The 24,997-nt window shown below is 40.6% G+C and overlaps 1 protein-coding gene across 3 annotated transcripts in view; it reads left to right on the forward strand.

Moving 5' to 3' along the window:
• The first annotated feature begins 875 nt into the window (after window positions 1-875).
• The window catches only part of DLG5 (discs large MAGUK scaffold protein 5), a 106,173-nt gene continuing 82,051 nt past the window's right edge, over window positions 876-24,997 (forward strand). For all 3 annotated transcript variants that reach the window (XM_035329636.1, XM_035329638.1, XM_035329637.1), the window contains exon 1: window positions 876-1,740. In XM_035329636.1, coding sequence (XP_035185527.1) covers window positions 1,437-1,740 — 304 coding nt within the window. In that variant the 5' untranslated portion in view covers window positions 876-1,436. The remainder of the gene's footprint in view (window positions 1,741-24,997) is intronic.

Here is a 24,997-nt window from a genome sequence, read left to right on the forward strand (position 1 = left end):
CGGAAACATACCTACAAGGCAAGAGGGTCTTTTAGATAAAATGTCAGTTTCAGATTAGAAGTGGTTGTGGTCATTCTGCAGTCTGTTCCCTCATTGTTTGGAAATTAAAGTGCTATTGATTTGTTGCAGGCTGCTTACCTTCAGACACACTGTTACTCATTCGTTGCCAAACTGTTGCATCCCGCAGCTGCTGAGAAGGGGCTGTTGGAAAATTACCTGGTCTCCAGTGATTTATGAAACAGATGAAATCACATTTGGGGGAGATGAGCCATTTGTACTTACCTACATGCACACATTTTAACATTTACATCTATACATATAATATTTACATCTATTGGTTGAAAACTCTCATTTTTGTACTTCCTCACGGACCAAGCTCCAACCAGGGCGGCACAATTTCGTGCTTTTTGGCCACACCAGGCGCTTTTGGGGTACGTTGTGCTGGGATATCAGGCCTCCTCCCCCCTCAGCACCAAGGCTCGGCACCGGGAGCCCTCAGGGCTGCAGCGCGGCGGCGGCCCCACCAGATGGCGGTGCGCGCCCCGCACGGACCGGGCCGCCGGGGCGGGGCCGCCGGCACCCCCCGGCCCGCAGCGGGGCCTTTGTCTCGCCGCCGCCGCCCTCACGGCCTCGGGCCCGGTGCGGGGCGGCCCCCCCCGGGCCTGCGGGTGCCCTGTGCTGCCCCCTCCGGACGCAAAGCGCTGCCCGCGGCCGCTCGCCTCCTGCCGGAGCCCTCCCGGAGCGGCGGCTCGGGCCCTGCCCCGCCCGCGCCCCGCCTCCGCGCCCCCCTCCACCACCCCTCGGCGGCCGGCGGAGACCCCCTGAGCGGCGGGCGGTGCGCGGCCGGAGCCAGGGCGGTCGCGGCGCTTCCCTGGTGGCGGCGGGCGGCGAGGAGCGGGCGGGCGGCGCCATGCGCTGCCGCAGCCCCGTCTGGGCACAGGCGGCAGCCTTGTGCAACCAACATGGCTGCGGGCGGCCGCGAATGAAAGGAGGCGCTTGGAGCTGAGGCCGTCTCCCCCCTCCTCCGCCGCCACCACTCCTCCTCCTCCTCCTCGCCCCGCGGCCCTGGGGCCGTGTGGCCTGCAGCGAGCGGGGCTGAGAAGTTGGCTGCGCCGCCCCGCAGCAGGCGGGGGTGCCGGCTGCCCGGGAGGCGGCGGTAGCAGCAGCAGCAGCGACCCCCTCCCGCGGCTCCCGCTGCCCCTTTCCCGGCGGGCAGTGGCAGGAGCAGGGGAAGAAGAAGCAGAAGTTGTCTCGCCGCCCGGGGGGGCGCCGGCTGCAGGAGGACGAGGAGCGGCCGCCCCCCGTGCGCCGCAGGGAGGCAGCGGCAGAGCCGCCCTCGGCCCGGCCCGGCCCCGGCCCGGCGCCGCTTCCCCGGGACGAAGTTCGGCGGCGGCGCCTCCCCGGGGCCGGGGGGCGAAGTTTGGCCGTCGGCCGCCATGGAGCCGAAGCACAAGGAGCTGCTCGCCCAGTGCCGCCAGAGCTTGGCGCAGGCCATGACCGAGGTGGACAAGGTGGTGGAGCTGCTGGAGGCCGCCGGCGCCCTCGGCCCCCGCGACCTGCACGACCTGGAGGCGGCGGGCGGTGGCAAGGCCGAGCTGCTTATCGCCCTGCTGCTGGCCAAGGAGCGGGACCACTTCCAGGACCTGCGGGTGGCCCTGGAGAAGACGCAGCCCCACCTGCTCTCCATCCTCTACCTCAACGGCGTGCCCGGGGCGCCGGCGGCGACGGAGGAGACGGCGGGTGAGCGGGGCGGGGGGCGCGGGCATGGCGCCGGGACGAGGAGGAGGAGGAGGAGGAGGAAGGAGGGCAAGCGGCTGCCCCCGCCCAGCCCCGCCGGGCAGAGCGGGCCCTTCGGGGCTGGAGGTGGGGACGAGCCCGGGGGTCCTGCTCCGCCAGCTGCTCCGGGCAGGGCGTGGGGCGCTCAGGCTGCGAGCCCGTATTTGGGGCGCTCTGCTGTGGGGGGTCCCGCGGTTGTTGCGGGCTGTGGTGTTGTGGCTCGTGGATGGGCTTAGAGAGGAGAAGAGATGGGTGTAACTGCACGTCCAGGTGCGAGGAGTTCAGCGGGAGCCTCCCTCGGAAGCTGGGCTTTGGCCCAGGGGTCTTCCCTTTACTCCACTTTGCACGCCACAGTCTGCTTTTATTGGGACTGTATCAGGCTTCAGAAGAGAAACAAAACAACAAAAAAAAGGTGGTAATCCTTAAGTCCAGTGGTGTTTCTAGATGAGAAATACTGAAATAGAACTACATAATAAATCTGTGTTTAAATCCGTAGATAAAGGAATATGCGTTTGTCCAAGTGATGTGCAGGCATCCTCCTGTAGTGTGCGTACAAGCCAAGAGATTAAAAAGAGTGTTTTTTTTGTTTTGTTTTGTTTTGTTTTTTTGCTGTTGTTACCACACTTGGGAATTGCAGGATGACTACCTGTTTACATAAGGAGCTGCTCTGGGAGGGCTTCCTGACCCTTAAGGGCTATAGGACTTGATCAAGAAATTACAAATCTTCAGAGCTGCTTCTGTCTGGGAAATGGTGCTTGTACACACATTTGCACCGTGTGATCTGCCCCTATTTGAGTTATGCTGTTGATGCTAATAGTTTGCCAAATAGAAAAACGCATCAGGGTCTTCTGTTTTGTTTCATATCTATGTGTTATAGTGTATGGCCTTGTCTAATGAATATATGGCGGGACCTCACAGGAGAGGGAAAACAGACTAAACAATGGACCTCAACACTTCTGGCATTATGTGGTCTGACATCAATGGGTGATGAGGGCACTGCTGCCTTTCAGAAATGGGACCCATGATGTTTCTGTATGATTAGATTAATGCTGGGGCTTGTCTTGCTGAGAACACATATTAATAGTACTGGGCTACCAGCATTCCCCAGCCTTATAAACAGACGTGTAAAATGTGAATGCCAGGAAAAAATGCAGTAGATGATGTAGTTAGTAGTACTTCTTATTTTTAATATGAAAGAATTGCAGAATGCCCCAATGCTGAGCTCACAAGGAAAATGTAGTTTAATTAGCAAAACTAACCATATCCTTCTTGACCGAATGTGGTCCTGAGGATCATCTGAATCCTATTAATATGTGCATGGGGAAGGATGGTCCCCTGACAGGGTGGTTTTCATTACTACCGATAAATGAAAGCAAAAGAAGAGCTAACTCGAGGGCTCTGTTTTTCTTTGCCTTGCAATAAACATGTCTACAAATGAGAATGCAGAAGATTGCTACCAGTGAGCTTAAGGATAACCTGTCACGCATGTATGAAGGTAAGGGACCCAAGCCTTCATAGACTGTCCTGTGTATTCCCACATTACTCATCTGAGGAGGTCTCATGGTAAGTAGTCATGAGACCACCTATGTGCTCACAGAATGCCTCTGAAAAATCACAGCCGCTGTGCGAGTTCATCCTGAATATGTTATGTGAAGGGTTAATGTTTGAGGGTAAGTGCAGTAGAAAGGTTCTTGTTTGAACCTGTATTCAGATGTAACTAGGTTTTATTCTAGTATTTCCCTGTAGGAAGTCTGACCGCCCATCTTCTCTTGTCGTGCCACTTAGGATTTTTACTTCTTTTCAGTGTGGATGCTGAAGGTGGATGAGTCAAGCTGCTTTTTGTTCTTTGGGTGTAGTAGCAAACTGTAAACATAGTAGTAAGAAACGCTGCTCGATTCTGGTTTTAAAATACTCGAGAGAAACAGTCCTCAGCATATATTGTGTGAAGGGGAAAAAAAACCAAACACCTCCATCATAAATACCCCTTTAACCTAACTTGTCTGGCTGAATTAATTTTTAGAAGTACCATTAGTATATGGAAAATGACAGTTTTTGGTGGCATACTTGTGTAAAGGACACCTCCTGAATGCTTGTTGTAGGTGAAAATGATTTGTAACTGATAACGTAGCAGTATTTGTTAATTTCCTTCTTCCATCTGATGCTGCTATGAAAGCAACGGGAAGGTAGTCAGCAACGTGGTTTGGTTCAGAGATGTAGAATTCACACGTAGTCTGCTCATGACACAAGTGAGAGAGCTGTTCTCCTTACGTTTCCATGTATGTGGTGTGCCGTTAGGCTTGCATTTTCCCTTTTTTTTTTTTTCCATTGCAAACCCCATGTTTTCTTCTGTCTCATTTTAAATATAATCTCCTTTCAGATTTGAAATGTAACATGTGAACTGTGATGGAAATCTAGGCTGTTGTTTATATCAACAGCTCTTGTGGCTGGCTGGACAACGTATAGCTGACACTTTTATAAGTATTTATCTACACAACAGGAAAGGAAGTCAGCAGCTGTTCTGATGGCTAAAGGGAAAGAATTGGGGTACTAGTATCTGCTGAAAGACCTCAAGTGTGGATAACTGTACTTAGGTTACAAGGAGCTTTCTTTCCTTGTAGAATTTTCCACAGTCTAGTCCCTGTTTAAATATCTTTGTCCTTTACAGTAGTTTCTACTTGCTTGTGTTAAATATAAAATTTTGTAGTGGTTTGATGACAGTTTTTACAATAAAATTTATATTTTTAAGCTTATTACTACTTTGAGAATACTGTGTTTTAACAGTGTCAGTCAAGAGTGTGCAAAATCAAAAGGGCAACTACTTTTTGTCAAAGCAAAAAATAAACAGGGTACTATTAGCTGTGTTTTTCTTAGTCATGTTTAGAGCTGGCATTCAGTTCTTCCTTGAATAATACGTTTGGTTATTCTGTTACACTTCTGTGCAAGTGTTGTTGTAAGAAATGGGCTCTGTCTATTTCAAAGTGAATGCTTTGCTGATTTAAGATCTCCCAGTGCTTTTTGAACAGGGACTTACTCTTTCTTTTTAGTGTGCTAGTTGCTTTTACTTCTTTATTTTGGTAAGCCATGGGACTATTATTTGATACTTGCTTGGGCCAGTTAACTCAATTGTTCATGTGAGAAATACTGTGTTCCGATAGTCAAATATATCGTTCTAATGTGGACTTAAATCACTTGCCAAAAGTTGCTTGTGTTTCAGATACCTATTAAAGCAATGATCTTTCACGTTAATGTAATACACATTTCTTTGACATAAAACTTGTCCAAGAATACAGCAGAGGATACGTATTTGTGACAAATACTATTGAAGTTTTTTTCATTAATTTAATAAAATGGCCAAAACGCATCTATTTATGCTGCATAAAATAATTTTGGGGCTTTGTACTTAGATATTTATTTATTTTTGTGATTTTTAGTAATAATAATAATAATAAAGTAGGAGAGACTGTTTGGGTTGCCTCGCTTGAAATTTGTTGGTGATACAAACTTGTAGAGTGGCTGCAAAGGTGCTCCCGGCTCTGTATCCTCAAGCTGAGTGAATTGTTCAACTTTAAAAGCTTTGCTGCTTGTTTCAAAACTATTAAACTCATAGGTTCACAATCTCCTTTACATTAGCAGTTGATTTTCTTCATTTCTGTAACCATCTTGCTGCAGTAAGTGTGTGTGTCTGTAAGATTAGTAAGAACATAATGACTTTCTTTACCTGTAAGCATTCAGCACTCTTGTGAATTTAAAAGCAGAGCATGCAAGTCTTCAGAGATGTTTTATTTATACAATTCAAGGTTAGAATTTTAGTTTTAAAATTTCAAAATTTAAAACTCTGGATTGATTGCATTTTTAAACAAGTTCTTGAAAGGGGTATGAAGGAAAGAAGGAAGATGGTTGAAAATTAACTTTGAATAGTTTCCTTCTATTATTTTATGAGGCTTATTTTTTCTAACTCTGTTTGGTCAAGGATGAAGTTAATTTCCAGTCCAGAAAGTAAATGTGGGCTTTTATAGGAGTAGAAAGAAGTTAGAACTGAAACTTTTATTTATTTATTATTTTTTAGAAGGATTATATCAATTTCCTCCCTCAGCTTTATTTAAAAAGAAGAAAGTGCAGTGTTTCAGACAGGTCTGATATTAGGTCAGAGTTTACTTGTAAATATTGCTGTAGTGCTCATTTAAGAGGACACAGTGCCTGTCTGTATGTATGAAGTGTGGAGGTGGAAAGCTGTGATCCCCTCTGTTTGCTGGCAGCTCAGGGCCAAGGAGCAGAGAAGAAATGCAGTACTTCAGGGGGTCCCCAGGAGGCTGGAGCACAACAGCTCAAGGCTGATTCTTGGGTCTCCCCATCCCCAGAACAGTGCCCCATGATGGGAGAAGAGCCAGGGAGCTGGAGCGAGGAGCCGAGACCCTGAGCGGATAAGCTGTGAAACATGGAGACAGGCTGTGGTGTCCTGCAGGAATAATTGGGAAGGCAGGGAGGCTTGGGAGGAGAGGGGGGGAAGATAAGAAGTAACTCTGGAAGCGTACGCTCCCTGGGGAAGAGGGAGAATGAAGAGAAATTGTAAAAGCATAATTTACTGATTCAAGGACTGAACTGGCAATTTTGCAATTACGTTCAATTTATGCTCTCTTCCACTGCTGAAAATTGAAGAGCGGGAGAAGTAGAGCAGTATGTCTGGGTTCTTTCAGACCTGTTATTAGTTCTCAGAGTAGCCTCTCAAGCCTTCTTAGAGGACTTCTTAAAAATGGTGCAGATCAAAAAGCAGGCAACATTCAGAAGTCACTTACATTAGGAGAAATACAGGTCTCTGGCAGTGATGAGCAGTAATTAAAGTTGCTAAAATACCCAGTGCTAGTTTTATAGTACCTGTGTCTTCTGATGACCTCAAATACACGGTGTCTCTTGGAAGTGTCAGGGAAAAAAATGCAGGAAGCTCCCGGCAGGTGTTAGAGGGGTATTCACAACTACATAGGTAATAGTAAGTGGATGGAAGTGGTCTCTCCATCCCAAAGAAAGAAACTATTGTTTTAGTGGTTCAGAAGTTCCAAGGGTGGTGGTTCTCAATTTCATTTTTGTTGTGCTCAGATGGGAGGGAGAAAGATAGCCAGAGTAAACTCTTTGGGCCACTGTTTTTGGCAGTGTAAAATCACTAGTAATTTTTGTGGTATCAGAGCATACAGCTACTGAGCTGCTTTGGAGACATACAGGCCTTGATGTCTTAGAAATGACAAAACAGCAGAGTATGATATGATTCTGAAGGATTCCTTTAACTTGTCACTTTCATGGGTGTTCTGAAATAGCAGCAGTTCACTTTCAGACTTGGTCAGTAACAAACCAACAGCTTTCTGTAACTGGCGACTTGCTTGTTCAAGCTAGAGATTGCCTATCTAAGCTTGTTTCAGATCTGTAGACTAATTGAACGATCGTTCTTAATGTTATTGTTTTATTGCAGCTGTAATGGTGTTGTGAGCTTTTTAGGCCTCTCCCCTAGGTAGTGGAGACCACAGCCACCACACGGCTAGTGACTTTGGGCTTTCCAGTTCAGCCTGCAATTTGAGCTACCTTTTTTTTTTTTCCTTTGTTTGCTTTTACCACTTTCTGACCCCACTCCTCCCCTTTTGTTTCTATTTGCTTCTTAGCTTCCCTTGGTTCTGTTAACTTTTCATGTTTTTCCCATCTTTCCTACATGCTATTTCCATTATTTTTTTTATAGCACAACAATTTCTTAATCAAAATCTGTACCAATAAACATATATGAGCAAGTCTTGGTAAATTCCTTCAATTTTGCGGTTTTTTTGAAGACCTCTTATCCTGTAAGATCTCAGGATCTTACTTTATCATTCAGAGCTGTTCATTGCCCAGCATGTTTCCGGGTGTTCCTGGTTTTTATATATAAACAGTCTTGTTTGACACATGTTGAACATGTAATAAAACTAAAAATGGTCTAGGTAGCAAAACATGTTGGTGCATATAATTTTGTAGGAAAAGATTTATAATAATGAAGTTGGGGCTCTATTAACATAATCTATGCTTCTGTGATTTTCTAAATTATATTGTTCAGTTGCTGCCGATACATTATTTATCACCCTCAAGATACAAATCATTAGCTGTTATTTAGTAAGTGGTGTTAATTTAGAACTGAATCATCCTGATGTAGGAGGTGGAAATGTTGCACTGACTGAGCTTTGACTTGAGGGTAACCAATATTTTTCTAATGTAAGCCTCCAAGAACGGGCTGTCCCTTGAGGAGATGAGCACTTTAACTGCATCTTGAACATTGGAGTTCTCTTCTCCCAAGAGGGCCACGTTTAGGGTTCTGGGTGTCACTCTGGGATATTAGTTCTTGTCAATGCAAGGCAGAGTTAGTAAAATATTGCAGGAAACCCACAGCACTATTGCTCAGAACTGAGTTAAAAATGCCAGCTGTACAGTGTTTGCTGCGTCATTGGTGTGTTGATGAACTCACCATAGGCTGTGTTGCAGCAACAGTTGTTTTGATGGTGATAGGTGTTATACCAGCATCTGTTGTTGTTTCAACTAATAAGTAAGATCACGTTTGGGAACGCCTTTGGTGAGCTGTTGTGCGAGAGGGATCTGATCTCTATAGGATGCTGTTTGCAGGGTTAAGAACCTGGGGACAGAGCAGATACGGAGGACCACTGGATCTTGAAGAAGCTAATAATCACTTGCCTACTTGGGCTGAACAATTAAAGATATTTTTCTTCATAATGTGTGGCTGTTGGGCCATACAGAATAACATAATTCAACTGGAGGGCCCTTTTTACCCAAACTCGTGTAAGAGGAAGTTAAGAGCAGGCTAGTGCCTTCTCCTTCAGCTTCTGCAATCTCCAGTTTCCCAATTCCTGGGCTGAATTGCTCAGCATTTCGCTTGTTCACAGCATTAATTAGCTTGCTCTGGATTGCTGCTATTTGTATTTTGGTAAACTTTTTTTTTTTTTGTATTGTTGGCTGATAAAGGAGTTGAGTTCAAAATGGCACATTATGACCTGGTTCAGAAGCTTTCCAGGCATACAACTGGGCCATGTAAAGACAGTGAATGTTTCAGCTGGGAAGTTGGTGGGTTGAGGAAAAATTGGCAGACAAAGGGGTTGTTTTTTGACAAACATTTTATGTAAATGACAACTGTGTGTTCAGAGATGTACAGGAAAAAATTCCAATGATAAATTAAGAAACTTTTCTCATGACTGTTTCCATGCACTGTGACAACTCTCACGTGTCCCTTCTCCTTTCATCATAGCTTTTTGTTGTACCTGGCCATAGTTGCTGATTCATGAATATGTGTGTTATTTGTGTATTTGCTTTTGACCATGTGAAGTAATTCCCATTTATATGCATCATTTTGGACACGTGCATATGCTGGCAGGATCAAGACCTTGTATATGAAGCTCTTTGAATTAACCCATATCTTCATCTTCAGTAAGTTGCCATTTATACATTGGGCATCAGTAAATATGGCTGAGAGCTGTTTTTTATTTCTCCCTTCAGTGATACTTAAAAGGAGCTTGTACAGGAAATTTTGTCTTGAAGATTGATATATAATTTAGCTGAAAATTTCCAAGTTCTCTGTGCAGATGAGCTGCATCCTGTTGATGCAAGTGCACCAAAATCCTTGCTTTTTGAGTGCATTCTTTCTCTGAGACAGGCAGGCCAGCAGGTACGGATATGTATGATTTTCTTTAAAAGCATAAGAACTTTTGGACTGGGAAAAACAAAGCTGATGCAGTAGATATTCATATCAAAATTACTAAAGGTAGCTGCCAAATTGCTATGTAGATGTTCAAGTTATTTTAACAAGCATAAAATTATATTTATGTCCTTTACTGTTTTTTGTGGATAGTGTTCTCCTGTTGCATGCTTACATGGAAAAATAAGTTTAGGAGGAAATAGATTGAATGCTCTTGATTGAGCCATGTGATCTCGCTCTTTTCAAGCACTTAACACAATTTTAGGTCTTCCTCATGATCCTCTTGAAGAAAGAATGGTTGGTTGTCATTAGCTTTTCAACTAGAAGTCAGCAGGAGATGGATATGGTTTTAGTGACTTTTCTCAGGAAAGCTTCTTGTTATGTGTTTTTGAAGTTCTCTTTTAATACTTCCTACACAATCTTGTGAATGCTTGCAGGGATTTTCTGGAAGGTCTACTTCGCATTTAAAACATGATTATCTGGCTTTCAAGTAGTGTGCAAGTGAGTGTGGTGAAATCAGACTATCTAAAGGTTTTCTTTGAGGCTGTATGCATCACCACAGTGAAAACCTCTGGGTATGAATTTAACTTAATCTTGAAAGTCATCATGAGTGTCCAGACATGAATACATTCTGGTCATATAAATAAAAAAAACTTCTTGGGGAAAAAACTTTGTATTGAAAGTAAGTGAGAATTTGAAGACCTGTTCTCTCTTATTAGAACATTTCAGCTTATTCTTACATTGCATTTAAGAGAGCAACAAAGAAAAAATCCTCAAAATTTCAGGTTTTGTTGAAGTATGGTTGTATACATTACTGTTATTGTATAAGACAAGAAACCACAGTAATTATTAAAACTTTTTTTTTTTTTTTTTTTTTTAGCAGTGGGGTAAATAGATACAGATGAAATGAAAGGAAGAAACATTTGGTATCTTTTAGCAGTAGACAGACTGTTTTCCTTCATGCTAATAAGGGAGGAAATTATCAGAGTACTTTTTTTTTCTTAAAGGCAACCAGGAATTATAGCTATTGTAGTGTCTTATATAGGCCAGTCAATATAAAACAGCATATTTTCATTAAGAGAAAAAAAATGATAAAGGTCTCAATTAGTCACATGAAACATTCAGGTTGAAAGAACGGAATCCTAATAAATTTCTGCATTTTGCTGTTTTCTTTATTTTTATTGTGCTTGTTTGAGTGCAACTATATTTTCATTGCTATCCAAGTATTTTAAACATTTAAAAAATTGTCTAACATTGGGAAAATGTGTGTGGAAGATGTGTTCCTGGGATATGTATTGCTCATTGAAAAATTCTAGCAAAGCCTGATTTTACTAAACAATTGCAGCATTAAGTAAATATATTTTCCAAGTCTTGACTTGCATTAAATATTTGATCCCTTTTTTATATTAGAAATCTTTCATTAATAACTTTTTTTTCCATTCTCTTAGCTTTTTTTTTCCATGTATTTTTTTCTGCACATTTCAGTGTACTGGTGAGTTACTGAGTATGAGTTTGCACTGGAAGTTTCTTGCTCCTGTTGGGCTATTTATACTTTTGGAAACTTACCTATAGCATGTGAGCAGTAAGACAAGTAGTTCTGATGTTGAACAATGCTATAAATTCAAACGAATGAGGCAAGTGAATTAAAAGCAACAGTTGATACGATATCATATGCTACAATGTTGTATAGTAATACTTGTAGTTTGTTTTTTGCATCCTTTTATTGTTAGACATCTGTTGTCAGCCTTTGATATATGCAGATCATTCCTGAAAAGGACTTGCAATTATTTGTAACTGATTTTCTCACACCTCTGATCTGTTCAGAAAGGCATCCATTTCTAGTATTAGAAATATTAAGTACAGCGACTGCATTGTAATTTGTGTATAACACAAGCTTTATTTTTTTGGTTGCATTTCCACATAATACAGATGAAAATGCTTTTTGTGCAGTCAGGCATAGGGGAAGTCTGGTAAAACTTAAGGATTTAAGATTTATTGATGATACAGCTTATGAGCTCTTCAGACAGCTTTCTGACTGTAGCAGAAAGGTCAGTTGTGAGGTAGTGCTCGAAACTGCGTGAAAATTGATGTTCTAAGGGGGAAAAATGTTTTTTTTTCTTTGCATACTTAGTTGACTACTAAAGACTGCAGCAATAAGCAGCTGGTATTGGTTTTGTTCTGAGTGCTTTCAAAAAAGAAACAAAAAAAAATGCAACACTACCTCACAGGACCTTGGAAATGTTTACATTATTATTATTTAATGGACAAATTAAAAAAAAAAAAATCACCAATACAAGCTGTTGAACCTTCTGTTATTCGTTTTAAGATTACTCATACCTTAGCAGGAGTGGGTGAGTATTGAAGCAAAGACAAGTAGGAATGAATTCAAGATTAGGTAACTCTTTGATATCAGTACGTTATAGGACAGGACCTCAAAAACGAATTAAAACTGAGGACATTTTGTATTGTCCAAATACGAGGGAAACAGAATGATTTCATTATGTGTGCTGTGTGTATTCACTTATACAAGAACATATGCATGTTTGTTTTCATTGTTTCTTTTGCTGGTGTGTTTGTTTGTTCAGAACCAGAGATGATGGCATCAGTTTCCCAGTTTATGATGATGTATTTCAGAAATGCTTGCATTCTTTTCAGTTGTGCATCTGGTAGAATTGTGTCGTGTTCAACTGTGTTATTTTGATTATAGATGGCTAGTTAACAACAACAAAAAAAAAGCTGGAAGGAGAGAGTGGATAAAATATGCATTCCACATTGTGGTGAAATTACAGTTTGTGAGAAGAAATTTGCCATGGTTAGAGCAATTTTTGGAAATTGTTCCCTGTTAGTGAGGCAAATTGACTTTGGATCATAGGGTTTTTAGAATTTCTGACTCTGTAGGTGAAACTGGGAGATTGTGGCCCTTGATTTAATGGTGACTAATATCAGATGTTGAATAATATTTGTATCTAATGTAGTATCCTTAGTATTAAAGAGATTATTTGCAACCTTTGTGATCTAGTACTGGGCATCCTTTTGTGGTGGTGGCATTAAGAGACCTGCTCTACCACATGCACAAAAACATGAACATCCTAAAAGGTGATCAAATGGAGTATTTTGAAGTTACTTATTTTTAATATTAGATAACTTAAATATAAATGTACTTGTGTTGTTCTCCCCTTCTCTTCCCCGGCAGCATGATCTTAGGTACTGTTTATAGTGTCGGTAAGATACCATGTGGCACTGTAAGTTAAAGAATGCAGGAACAATTTTTTTCAGTCCCACTTGGGCTTTATACAAAATAAGCATATATAAGAAAGCATTAATAAGCCAATCATTATGTATTCCCTTAAAACATGTCCTTTTGTTAATGACCAATGTTTGTTAGCTTTAGGGGAGATTCAAAAATGTTAGTTTTCTCAAAATTATGTAAATTCTGATTTGAAGAAATTACAAGAAACACATGTGTCTCTTTATGTTAAAAAAACATAAAACACAAACATGTTCTGAAGTTACCCTGGATAACAACACCATTCTGAGCATTTGTGAAGGTACTGAACGTGTGGCGTGTTGGGAAGCTGTAACAAAACATTTGTGTCTTTGGCTCTTGCAAAGATAAGCCAGTGGCAAGACTTCTCTGGGACTGATTTTTTGAAAGGTTTTGAAGAAATAAACTTGTTCTCCATGTTGTTCTGTTACGTGTGACAGAAGTGATTTAGGGCAATTAGTCTTTCTGCTCCAACAGTTTCTTTTTTGGTAAATAGGTGCATATCTACAGCCTTCTGAATATAAAATTTTGGCTTGTCAAAACATTTATTAGTATTACAGCTCTTACCGAACTTAGTATCTTTTTTCTATTCTTTTAAACTCACTTCAAGGAAGTGCTTTGTGTGTAGTCTTTTTTTTTTTTTTTTTTAATTCTGTATTTTATATCATCCTGGAGAAATTTGAACAAGTCTTGTTAAAAAGCAGTTACCTAAGGCTAGTTTTCATTAAGCACAGGTCAATTAGAATAATGAAAATAATGCAATATATAAATTGTCTATACCTTTCCCCAGATCAATTTATAGGGTTTCAATAAAATAACATTGAGTCTTTGTTTCATTGTTTCCATCAGATATAGCGTGTGTCTGCATTTTTGGTGAGAAACAGCATCAGAGGGAAAAAGCTGTTACTCTGCATCGTCTTCTAGACAGCTCTGTGCTCAATAACAGTTTGATTAAGGATCGACCTGGTAGTGTTTAAGTTAAGAATGCTCACTTCATGGTAATAGAAAAAATGCTTTCAGCTTCAAATAGTGCTTCTAAAAATAGCTTTTTAGAGAGAAACTTTCTTTGCCAACTTTTCATGTCCCTTTAGCTGTTGGGTGAATGGCAGGAAGAAGAGGTGTAGTCTCGTGGCAGCCAAAGCTCAATGGTGCTTTTGGAAGGCCTGCACTCAGCCCATTCCTCAGCTATGTGCAGCACAAATCGACTGTTAGATTGAGCTTTGGCACAAGGTGTCTTGTTAACTACTTCCTACAGACTGTTTTACCCATACCAACCCCATCGTATGTCTAAACTGAACATCCAGCCTTACTGATGCTAACCTTTCTAAATTCTTCCATAATTTTTTTACCAGCACTACTAGTGTTTAAATGCTGCTTGAAAATGGAGACATCTTAAAGTTTTAAATACGCAGTCTAATACTGTTTTCAAGCACTAAGCAGAAAGAGCATTCATGGTATTGCATGGGGAACATTTCAAATTAAATGTCATGTCCCTCGCTATTAAATATTCCTGCTCAAAGCTGCAGCTGTAAGAAAATGGGAAATTATAGACATATAGTTAAAATTGCTGTATTTTGTTTAGACTTAAGATTACAATTGTTCTCTGAGTATAAAGATGTCAATTCACTTTCATGTAAGAAGTTACTTCTTAGGTGGAACAGGGTGTTTGTGTCCTCAAAATCGGTGAAAATTACACATTTTTACAAATGTATCCACTACAAATGAATATCAAATTGGAGACTTTTGGAGCAAGTTTCTGTCATTCATAGGAAATTAATATGTGAATATTAATCTCTATGGCAGACCAGAATCATGCCTTAAAAGACATAAATGATTTGCCATATTGCATTGCATTTCTATTAGAATTTATCTTCCCAATTACATTTTCAGCAGTTAATCTAAGTTTACAGGTTCCAAGTTGTGGTAAAATGTCATTTTGTAGTTGGGGAGGCAGCGAAGGGAGGAGGTCATCCCAAGGGACGGAAGCAGACTAGTACTGAAAGATACCCTGCTCTAGTGCAGCCCACAGAAATATGAATATAACTGCCATTTTAAAAAAAATGCTTTCTTGAAGTACATATTGTAAACTAAAACTAATATTTGAGTGCTGTGATGCTGTCACAGTAGCTGAATCTTCTTGGTACATTTCCACAGAAACAGCCTACTTCCCAGTCCAAAGAAGAAATACAGGAAATACTGCAACCTCTCCCAGTGGCTTACTGCTGATGGACTTTGTAATTACATCAGTCTAACTCCATCTGCAGCTTGCTCTGCAAGAGGACGGATTTAAGATTAATTGTATGACGAAGGATCCTGGCTTACAGCTATATCTTAATTAGAATTCAGAATCCACTTTACATAAAAAATACCTGAAAACTCTTTTCTGAAAGAATACTGATTATAGGGCAAATGGAAACATTTTGATCTTTCTCTTCTCGTAATTTGGGAATAGCTTAAGTATATATAAATATATTCCCATGCCATCTGGTTTATTTCTCTTTTCATCTCGCTCTCGTTTTCTGTCATCTTGCTTATTCCTCTTTGCATTTATAATTAGTAGGAAAAAGCAAGTAAAAGTGACTTCTGTGTTCACAGTAACATTTATAGAATTTTTGAATGCTATGTGAAATCGTGCTTTTCTTGTTTTTGAAATTTATTGCTGTTAAATATAGCTCTGCCATTGATGTGTATACACTAGGTCACTTACAACTGAGTGCATAATATTTTAATGTTGGTAATCAATACTGTTCTGGAAAGTATCACATTTTTTAGAACTAAGTAGTCCAGTTCTTGAACTGCAATGCAAAGGCTGAATTATTATTGCTCTTTTAAGGTCTGGTGGTGTCCTGGCAGAAGTTAATCTGTTTCTGAAAGCTATGATTTGGAAGTATTTAGTTAAACGTGCAGGAATTAACATTGACTGCATTCTGCAAACTTAGTCTTTTTGAAGAATGGTGGAGAAATTCTATCTCTTTCAGTGACTGGTTGGCATGTGTGCCAAAAAACGTGTGGGCTGGGAATTGGTTCTGAAGTCCTTCCTTAAACAACAACACATTAAAGGTTCAATGTGGTATAATAAGATATATAAGCATATGCTGCTCTTAAGCAAGAGATGAGTTCCTCGTTGGGGTTTTATAATGATAATGCTGCTTGCCTGAGCTAGCATTAGGATCATCCTGTCAAACCAGGGCCTGAGTTACTGATAAGATAACTTGCAAATAAAATTTCCTTTTGTATAGTGTCAGTTGTGTTCCAGTTTTTCTGGCAATGTTTGGAAGTTACCTGGCCTGAGTTGGTCTTGACTTGCTTCTGCTCAAGATCTTTCAGAATACTCTTAATTTCTAAGCAAATGCTAAACTGAAGAAAAAGCATCAAAAATACTTAAGATTTTACTTAAAACTTTCAATTAGTTAACTGAATCATGGGAGAATACACCATCTTAAGGTTCCCTTAAAAACTAGGAAAATGAAGTTGCTTTTATTGTGACAATTTATGTTTTGAAAAGATGCAACTTTGTACTGGTTGCAGATATTAACAACTATTTTATCTGCTCTTTTTATGCCATTGAAAAATAAGTTCTCATGTGTTTCCTCACTTGATGGCAATCTACATAAGGTCTGTTGCCTTCCACAGAAAGAAAGTAAAGCCAAGTAATTCCAGTGTTTGTGGTATTTTACAGCTGGACAGAAGTGGTCTCTGTGAACCCTCTATTACAGGATTGCGGAAAGGCCTGCCATAAAATGGTCTTGATTACGTGGCTGTTCAGAGTAGCTGACTTGAGCTAATCTCTGATTAATGAGTGATCTTTAGCTTTACTGGAGCCATGCTGAGTGTTAGTGAAGTAAGAAATCTGATCGGAGTTTCACTATTTGATCATCTAAGAACTAAAACCTGCGTTTTCCTCTGTATTCAATTAAAAGACAGTTAAGGTATTGGGATGTCTTTGCATTTTGGCCTTCTTTTTGTTTCCTTTGTGCCTGTCTTTAGGGTGGCTTTTTACTTTACTTTAGGCATAGGTGATGAAAAGGGGAAATGGTCTGTTGGAGCATTATTATTGAAAGAGAAAATAGTCCTCCTAGGACAGCACCACGGGGATTTGAGCTGATGAGAAGCCCTTTGCTGAGTGATGGGATGGATGATGTTGATGCTGGCAGCATATTGGATGGAGAAGAAAATGCTCGGTTGGCATTTGTTTTAAGGAGGTACGACTTGAATTGTTTTTGTCCTGCATGTACAGAACTGAAAAGCTTTACTTAACTTGTCATCACTTTTTTTTCTCATCTGTGGAGAAGATTGTTCTGATTAAAGTTTCTGAAGGGAATATTGTACTTTAATGCTGCAGTTCTAGTGTCTTTGGATATAGGGTGCTTTTTTGTCTTTGCTAATTTTTCCACAGATGCTCACCCCTTTCCTCATCAGCTTCTTAATTAAGTTTAGTGGATATCAGGAACTTTAAGAGGAAGAACCACGATATATATATGCCCTTTACCAACTACAATTGTTATGTGAGAGCTACTTAGCTCATCTGTGGAATTGTACTGCAATATTGTAGCATTATACAGAAGAAAAATGCTGTGGTTAGATTCCTAGATTTGGGCAAAATCCAAAAGCTAGTTTTGAAAGCAAACAAACGCCCCAATTTCCCTTCTGAAAGGCGTTGTAGCACAGTAGTAAAATCCAACTGTGAGTGACATCCTGGAACTTTGTAACTCTATACCAGCACATACTAATTGTCAGCTGAGGTGGTGGCCAGTCCTGCCATTACCTGCACCGACCAGCACGGCACTGGGCTGACTGGTTGAGCTGCGGCCCAGCGCTGCCAAGAACAAGAGGCCTTTGTTGGGCGGCCCAGGTCTTGCCACAGGTCGCTCGGCCTGGGGGCCGCCAAACCTGTCAGCCAGCATCCAGGTGGCTTGTGCTAATAAATCACCCTGCCTCCCGCAGCAGCACAAAGTCCAGAGGATATTGGTAGTGTCTCTCTGGGTTCTGACTGCGAAGAGCTGTGCCATGACGTTTCGTGCTTCCTGTCTGTGTTATAGCATGACTTGTGGTGCCCCAAGGATGATGGGGTGTCGGGGGTGGGTTAGCAGATCATGGCAGCTTGGACTTCTCTATCCATGTTCTCACAAGTACTCTGCTTACGTGTTACACCAATGAAGTGGTTTGTAAAAGCTTAGAAGCTTTTTCTTTTTTTTAAAAAAAAAAAAAAAAAAAAAAAAGATCTTGGTTTTGTCTTTTAACTGTCTGTCTGTAGTAGTAATTCTGGGACAGAGACTTGTATTTCTTTGCTATGAAAACTTATTTTATGTTGCCTTCTCCAGACCTGTGTGTATAAATGTACTGATACCAAGAATAAAATTTTAAGAAAGTAAGTGTTGATAAAAGTGAACTGTCTTGTGTTTCCCACGATATGGAACCAGTGATCTGGGTTGTTTCAGGGATCTTGCTTTATAAGAATACTGCTGTGTCAGGAAGCATATGAAGTGTTTTGAAACTGCATCTGAACTTATTTCCATGGAGGTCTTATGAATCTGTGTCACATTTATTCAGGCATGGCTCCTAGGATTGTTCATTCTGATTTTTATATCTTCTTGCCATTTTAATACAAATGCATTCTGCAGCTTGGCTAATGGAGTACCAGTAATACTTGGTCGTTTGGTGTGCATAACTATAATTTCTTCAGCTGTTTTTGCCCCCAGCATTAAGTTATATTTTTAAATCACAGGGACTAAGCTGAATAGTGATTTTTGATACATATGCATAGAATATATGTTGCTCCATGTAGAGTGCAGTGTGACTGCCTCTAATAATGCTTCCCTTATGCTTTTTTTCATAGTTGATGCTGAACTTTTTAAAGCTTGCATTAACTCATACTGAGAGTTCATTGAGTTTTGTGAACTTGTGTTTTCTGGTCTCACTCATCTTAAAAGCAGAGCTGAAGATTGCAACAAATATATTACTGCTATGACATGATGAAAAAAAAAGTTACACAAAGCACATGAAACTAGGCGATAATTACTATGGTCATTAAGCATCTTATCCGCCTTTAATCAGAGACCTGTTAGCAGAATATGGGCTTGATGAGGAAGGCAATAGCCAAGTGATAATAACAAAGCTTTGGTAGACTGGGAGGACGTGGGGAACAGCATATATACTTCACCATCTGCACGATCAACCTGTAATCGTTGAGTTGAGGTGGAAGATGAGTTGGAAGAGAGCAGAAGCTGAAATGCGTTACTGCAGAGCTGCACTGAAAGGTATTGGCAAATGGAGTGGTTGCATCAGTGTGGAGTGGCTGTGTGGGCTCTGTGTTGGCTGTTCTTTTGCCTTTCTGCTTTGTTTTCGAAAGAAAATGGAAAAAGGACATGAAAAATCTTGAATTAATGTTGCTTTTTTCACTCTTATGCTTCCTTTGTGCTACCTTTCTCTCTTTCTAGGGGATTTGATTATGGTGTTGATCTGCATCTTCAACAGAGTACTCTGTGTTTTGGCTATTCTTTGCGGTAGTACAGAAAGTTACTGTTCACAAGCAAAAACTAATGGAAACCAATTACGAGTATCCCTTTAGAGAAGGAAGAACACTTTTACTGGCAAATCAAGCAGCCTGATGTCCAATGCAGGCATTATTTTATATGATTACTGGTAAGAAATCTGCAATGTGAAGAAGCAGAGCATTCTGACACTAGAATCAGGCTTTTCTTGTGGTTTGGTTACGATGGTGTCATAACCCACTTCCCTTTTACAGTGTTCAGTATCGTATGAGGTTCTTCAGCTTAAGTCTCAACCACCCTGGCTTCTTGTGGTTGCCTTGAGACTGATTAAAAACCACACATTGGGGAAGATGATTCTTTTTTTCTCTCAAATATAGATTATTTTTTCCTCCATATAGGATAGTATATATGATACAGAATGTGCCATGGAGTAATTTCTTCATGAGCCATGTTAACCTTTGTAGCTTTGTAGAGAACCTGTAGCAGGCAATTCTGCACTATATCTTTTATGTTTGTTCCTATATCGTCAGTTTTTCATGTTTCATGTTATCGTCAGTTTATCATGTTAAATGATTTCTGGTAATGGTTTGACAATAGATAACATGGCTTATTGAAACCTTTTCAGAAATGTCGGACCACCTCTTACTTGTCTGCATGTCCCTGATACTGTATAAATAGTGTAATAGGCAGGAAAGTTTTCCTTCTAAGTGATGTTGAAGTAAGGAACATGTGAATGTGATGCCTCCAGTTTATACCCCACAAGTGACCTTCTTCCGTTTCTAACCAGGTGGAGAGGAAACAGTCTCACTAGCAGCTGAAACTGTAAAATCAAGGCATTACAAACCTGGATTTTGACAGCCAGGACTTTCTACAAGTGACTGTAAATGGAAGTCTTGCTAGTCACTGTCCTCAGACATATGGTGTTTTCATTTCTGTACCCACCTCCCCAAATGTTTTTGTTTTTTAAGTCTCACTGAACAGAATTTGTCCTGGAAATTCTGTGGGAGGGTTTGTATTAGCAGTGTTATTTGTAAAAAAGCTTTGAATTTGCAGCTGTCGCAACCTTTTTATCCCAAACTGGGGATCAAATGGAAATTGTTGTGTTTTGGATGTGCCACAGTCTATATTTTGAATGGAGTGAGGGACGTTAATGCATAGCTTTTCTGGGAGAAGTTGATTTACTCTAACAACGTTAGTTCTGCACAGTGTGTGTTGAATGGAGCATGGCCGAAAGTATTTTTTTCTGAGGGTTGTTTGGTTGTCCTGGAAGATCTGCTTGATCAAAGGCATCGGTGGGGCTGCAGTTCGGAAATGTTTTATTTTTATTATTATTATTTTTATTAAACGTTCATAATCGAGCTTGTTTTAAAATCAATTTAAAGAGGAAAATAATATGTGTAACATCATCTATTGAAAGATCAGTTAAAAAGAGTATTTTTGTATGCACACACATAGATTGCTAGGCACATCCGTGATGTATACCACCACAAGGCATTCACGCAAAGATGATTTTTAAGCATTGTGTACTAAGGTGTGAAACTTTAAATAATACCTGTTCTTGTTCTTTTTCCTTTGCAACAGTTCGTGTAATTTTTCAGTAGTGAGAATGCATTTCAGAAGGAGCAAGTTGCAATAAAATAAGTTTTGAAAGTTTTGTAGCATTTCATCCTACATATCAGCTTCTCACTCCACAGAAAAAGAAGAAATGACTAAGGGTGAAAATGAATAAGAGTTACAGAGTCTGCAGGAGTTGCATTTTGCGGGGGCTGTGCCGAGACAGCTGTGTACCTCCTGCGTGTCATAGAGATCTGCTGCCTGTTTGGGGGAAAAGTAAGCCGAATGGGGATCACAGTAACCTTTTTGTGAAGCCTTATTTGAACAGTTGGTAGCGTCTTGTTCAGTCCACAGAAAGATATAGGGACAGACTCCTGGGACACGGTGAAATGCATTTATCTTTACTATCTGCTTCACTGACATGGTACTTAATTACATGAGATAAGTATCTCATGGGGGATATAGACTTTGCTTTTGCTATGTTTTATATTACCACATGCATGGATTTTGTAAAAGATGAAATGTTACAAGATGAATTCATCTTTTAGTCTAGTAAACTGTAATTGCCACCCCATTGAGTGTCACTGTCGGAGCAGCTGTAGGGATATTAAGGCTAAGTGACGTTAGCTTCAGCTGTAGCTCCAGTTTCTTCAGGTTCTTGATTTAATCTTTCTCCAGCTGTCCAAAAGCTCTTCACCTTCTTTTAAAATTCTTGCTCCATCCATTCCTCTGTAGTATTTTTGTTGAGATAGATATGCCCACCCATGTCTTCTTAACAAAGAAAATATCATTGTATAGAGGTTTGTCTTGATGGAAGTGTGGGTTTTATCATTGCAGTTTTCTTAGTGTGCATATACAAATCATGTTGACAGCTTTCCTGCCATTCACGGCTAGGCACAGAGGCAAGAGAATATTTTCAAAATGAAATTACAACTTGTTCTTTAGGACTTTCTGGTTCATATATCTTATTCCTCTTAAAATGTGCTGTTAGGGCTTCAGTGCTGCTTGACTATAATTGTGGAAAGCATGTTCATGTTAAATTGCAATTGTAGTCTGTATTATGTAGGATTTCTTTGCTCTGAGGTTGCTCTAAGTTTGGGAAATAGCCTGTGTGGTAAGAGTAATTCTTGCTTTTCAAATGGGTATTTTGCTATTTAAGTTTTAAGTTAGTATGTGTTTGCTTAAATAGGCATGGAGAGAAGAGATCAGTCATACCTTATGTGGCTGTGTGCTTCAAGTGTGCTCTGTGATTCAGAGTGCAGAGTCAAGGCAAATGACCATTTACCTTGCTACCCTCAATCCTTGCGGTAGTTCCATGCCACTTGAAGCTATCTGCTTCAGCCTTGTAGTCACGGGGACACAAAAGGCACCTTAGAGTGCTCTGAAAGTTTGTGAGGAGGTTTGGCACGGAGAACAGGACGCTAAGGCATGTGTTCCTCTTGAGATGGCTGCTCGATAGGTGAGCATTGCATATTGTAACTCAGGATTTTCTTCTGTCTTCATCCTATTGTTAGCAACTGCGTTGCAAGCAGTCTGTTTCCCATACTGTTTTATCAGCTTCTTCCATGCCTACATCACTCAAAATAAGGCAGTGTTTTATGGATATTTCTTGTCTTTTAAAGCTTTACCATTGGAGAACAGACTTGTAACCACTGTGAGTGATACTAGTATGCTGGCAGCTTCCCAGAAAGCCGTCTGCTTCCCATTAACTTTGGGGAACATGCCCAGTAATTTAACAACTCTGAAGGTAGATTTTTTTTTTCATGCTATATTCTACTGGCTGAAACTTCTGGCTGTCTAAAAACATGAGTTATCTTTTCTCTTTGTCTTTGTTGTTTCTAGAAATAACAATAGGAGTATAGTGTACCATGAATAGACTTACTGTGCTCTAAATGAAATTCTCGTCTGAAGTTTCAAAAGTAGTAATAATGCTTTCAGTCATAACTAGATGCATTCATGTTCCTCTTGTAAATGTAGGCTACTGCGTTTAACTTAAAATCTCATCAGTCTTGCAACCATAGAGGTTTGGAATAGGGGAATAATAGTTTTATGTCAGTTTACAGTTTTGGGAAGGTAAGTCCAAACATATCTTGCTTCTGTAAATCAGCAGTGATTGGTGATTTTTTTGTTTGTTAGTTTTGTTCTGCTTTTGAAGAAGGTAATCCAGCCACATTTACTGTTTTGTGCTAAGACCTGCAACAGAAAAACAATGCCAAATGTCTTGAAGTAGCTAGCAGGGACTTTTTGTCATGGTTGAGTGAAACAGTTTTTGTTCTTTATTTTCACATGTTCCTAATCTAATTACTCCAGGACCTAATCATCTTTTCCCTGTCTCCCCTCCCCTATTTGTTGGCAAGTGGAAGATAAAGGCATGGTGTCTAGTTTGGAAAACAGACTGTTAGTTTTCTGAGTAGGGGACAGGAGACAATTGACATGATGTTGCATGTTCTAAGAGGTTGTCATGTGTTGGAGTCAAGGGTCATGGCAGGGACTTCTTGGACTGATGAAAATACGGCTGTTTGCTCCTAGATGATGGCTTTTTTTTTTTTTTTTTTGCTTCTCCCGAAATGCTAGTCGTAATAGTGCCCCTTCCCCTGAGTAGTAAAGCTAGCATCTTTTTCTTCCTTAGAGAGTCAAAATTAAATAGAAGGAAAAGTGAAGAAGCTGCCCACAGTAAGATGAGCAATGCCTTAAAGCAGATAAAAGATTGTGATAAAGAGCTAGGACTAATCTCTTTCTGTTGTGAGATACAGTAGGAGATAGGAGCCGCCCCCACTGAGGAGAGATGAGACTTAGAGCTGGAGTAATGCAGGGCTGTCAGGTTTCTTCTACTGGTGAGGAAAACGAAGGAGTGCAGTTGCCAGTGTGGATTTCCTTATACTGTTTCTACTAGTTTTACCAGTTACTTCTCATCCCAATCTTACAGGAGGGGAATGGTTAGAAAGATCCTCAGTACTTCTGAAAACACAAAGCCGATTCTAATGCCTCTGCATTCCAGTAGAGAGGAACATGATGGCCTGGTTGTCTGGTTTGGACTCTCTCTGAATGTTAATCTTTAGCATTTCTGTGAAATACTGTGCTTTCTGTCGTCCTTAGCTGCAATAAACGCTTATTTTGTTGTTGTTGTTGGATGTTGCTTTTATTTTTACCTACTGCTAATTACGTTTAGGTGATCAACGTGCGTGGCAGGGAGAAGAGAAATCATTCCAGGTCCTCAGCTGCCTAATATGTTTCTGGTGGGTTCTGGAACTCTGTAGCCAGGGAGATCATACCTGCCAGGCAGACAAGAATCAGTGACTGAACAACTCATCTATGCAAATATCCTCCATGTTTATGGTGAGCTGAGGAACTGCAGACATCATTTTTAAAAAGCACTTAATTTGTGACTGACTTAATTTGTGACTGCATGTCATCTTGAGAACCAGGTCATCCATGCTGTATAATTGGTTCTACAGGATCTACTAAAATATTGCTTATGCACTGTGTCCAGACATGAAGTGCTTTATAGTAGTGACTACTATTTGTTCTTCCCAGAATGCTCACACAGGCTCATAGACATAGCAGGGGGAGATAAGTGTTGTAAACAGGCAAGGCACTTCCTTTGACTTGTTAGATAAAACATATTTGCCTTGTATAGGTTCCCAGGATGGGGTTGTTGCTTTCCTATCCAAAGGGCCACAGTAGCTCAGATACTCCCAAGTTTCTTTTCTCAAATATTTTCTACCAGCTCCCCTTTTCATGTTGTAATTGCTTCTGGACATCATCACCAACAAAGCACTTGAGGCTGTGTTTTTTGGGCAGAGGAGTCTTCCACGTTCTTAAAAATGAAACAGGTTCCAAATCTTCCTGGATGCAACTTGGACTTGGATTTGAATTTTGAAGCTTCTATATGCCTTGCAGTATGCTTCTGGTCAGTTTATCTTAGTTCCAAAGACTGAACAATCAACTCCTGTGTGTCATACATCTGGAGCTGGGGCCAACTCACCAGCTTAGCTTTCCTGTTGAGTGCTTGGGCAATGCAGAGAGTTTGAGTAGGTGGGAGAGGGACTTCAGCAGCTCTCCCTCTGTTTACGCCCTTCTTTCACCTTTTTCTCATTTGAATTACACTTGTGCATTGAGTGCCTTTGTACTGATAATTTGCCTAGGGAATGAAGAAAAACAGAGTTTATGAAAATGAAAAATAAGTATGACCAGCCTCCA

The sequence above is a fragment of the Oxyura jamaicensis genome, chromosome 6, assembly GCF_011077185.1.
Source record: "Oxyura jamaicensis isolate SHBP4307 breed ruddy duck chromosome 6, BPBGC_Ojam_1.0, whole genome shotgun sequence".
NCBI lineage: Eukaryota > Metazoa > Chordata > Aves > Anseriformes > Anatidae > Oxyura > Oxyura jamaicensis.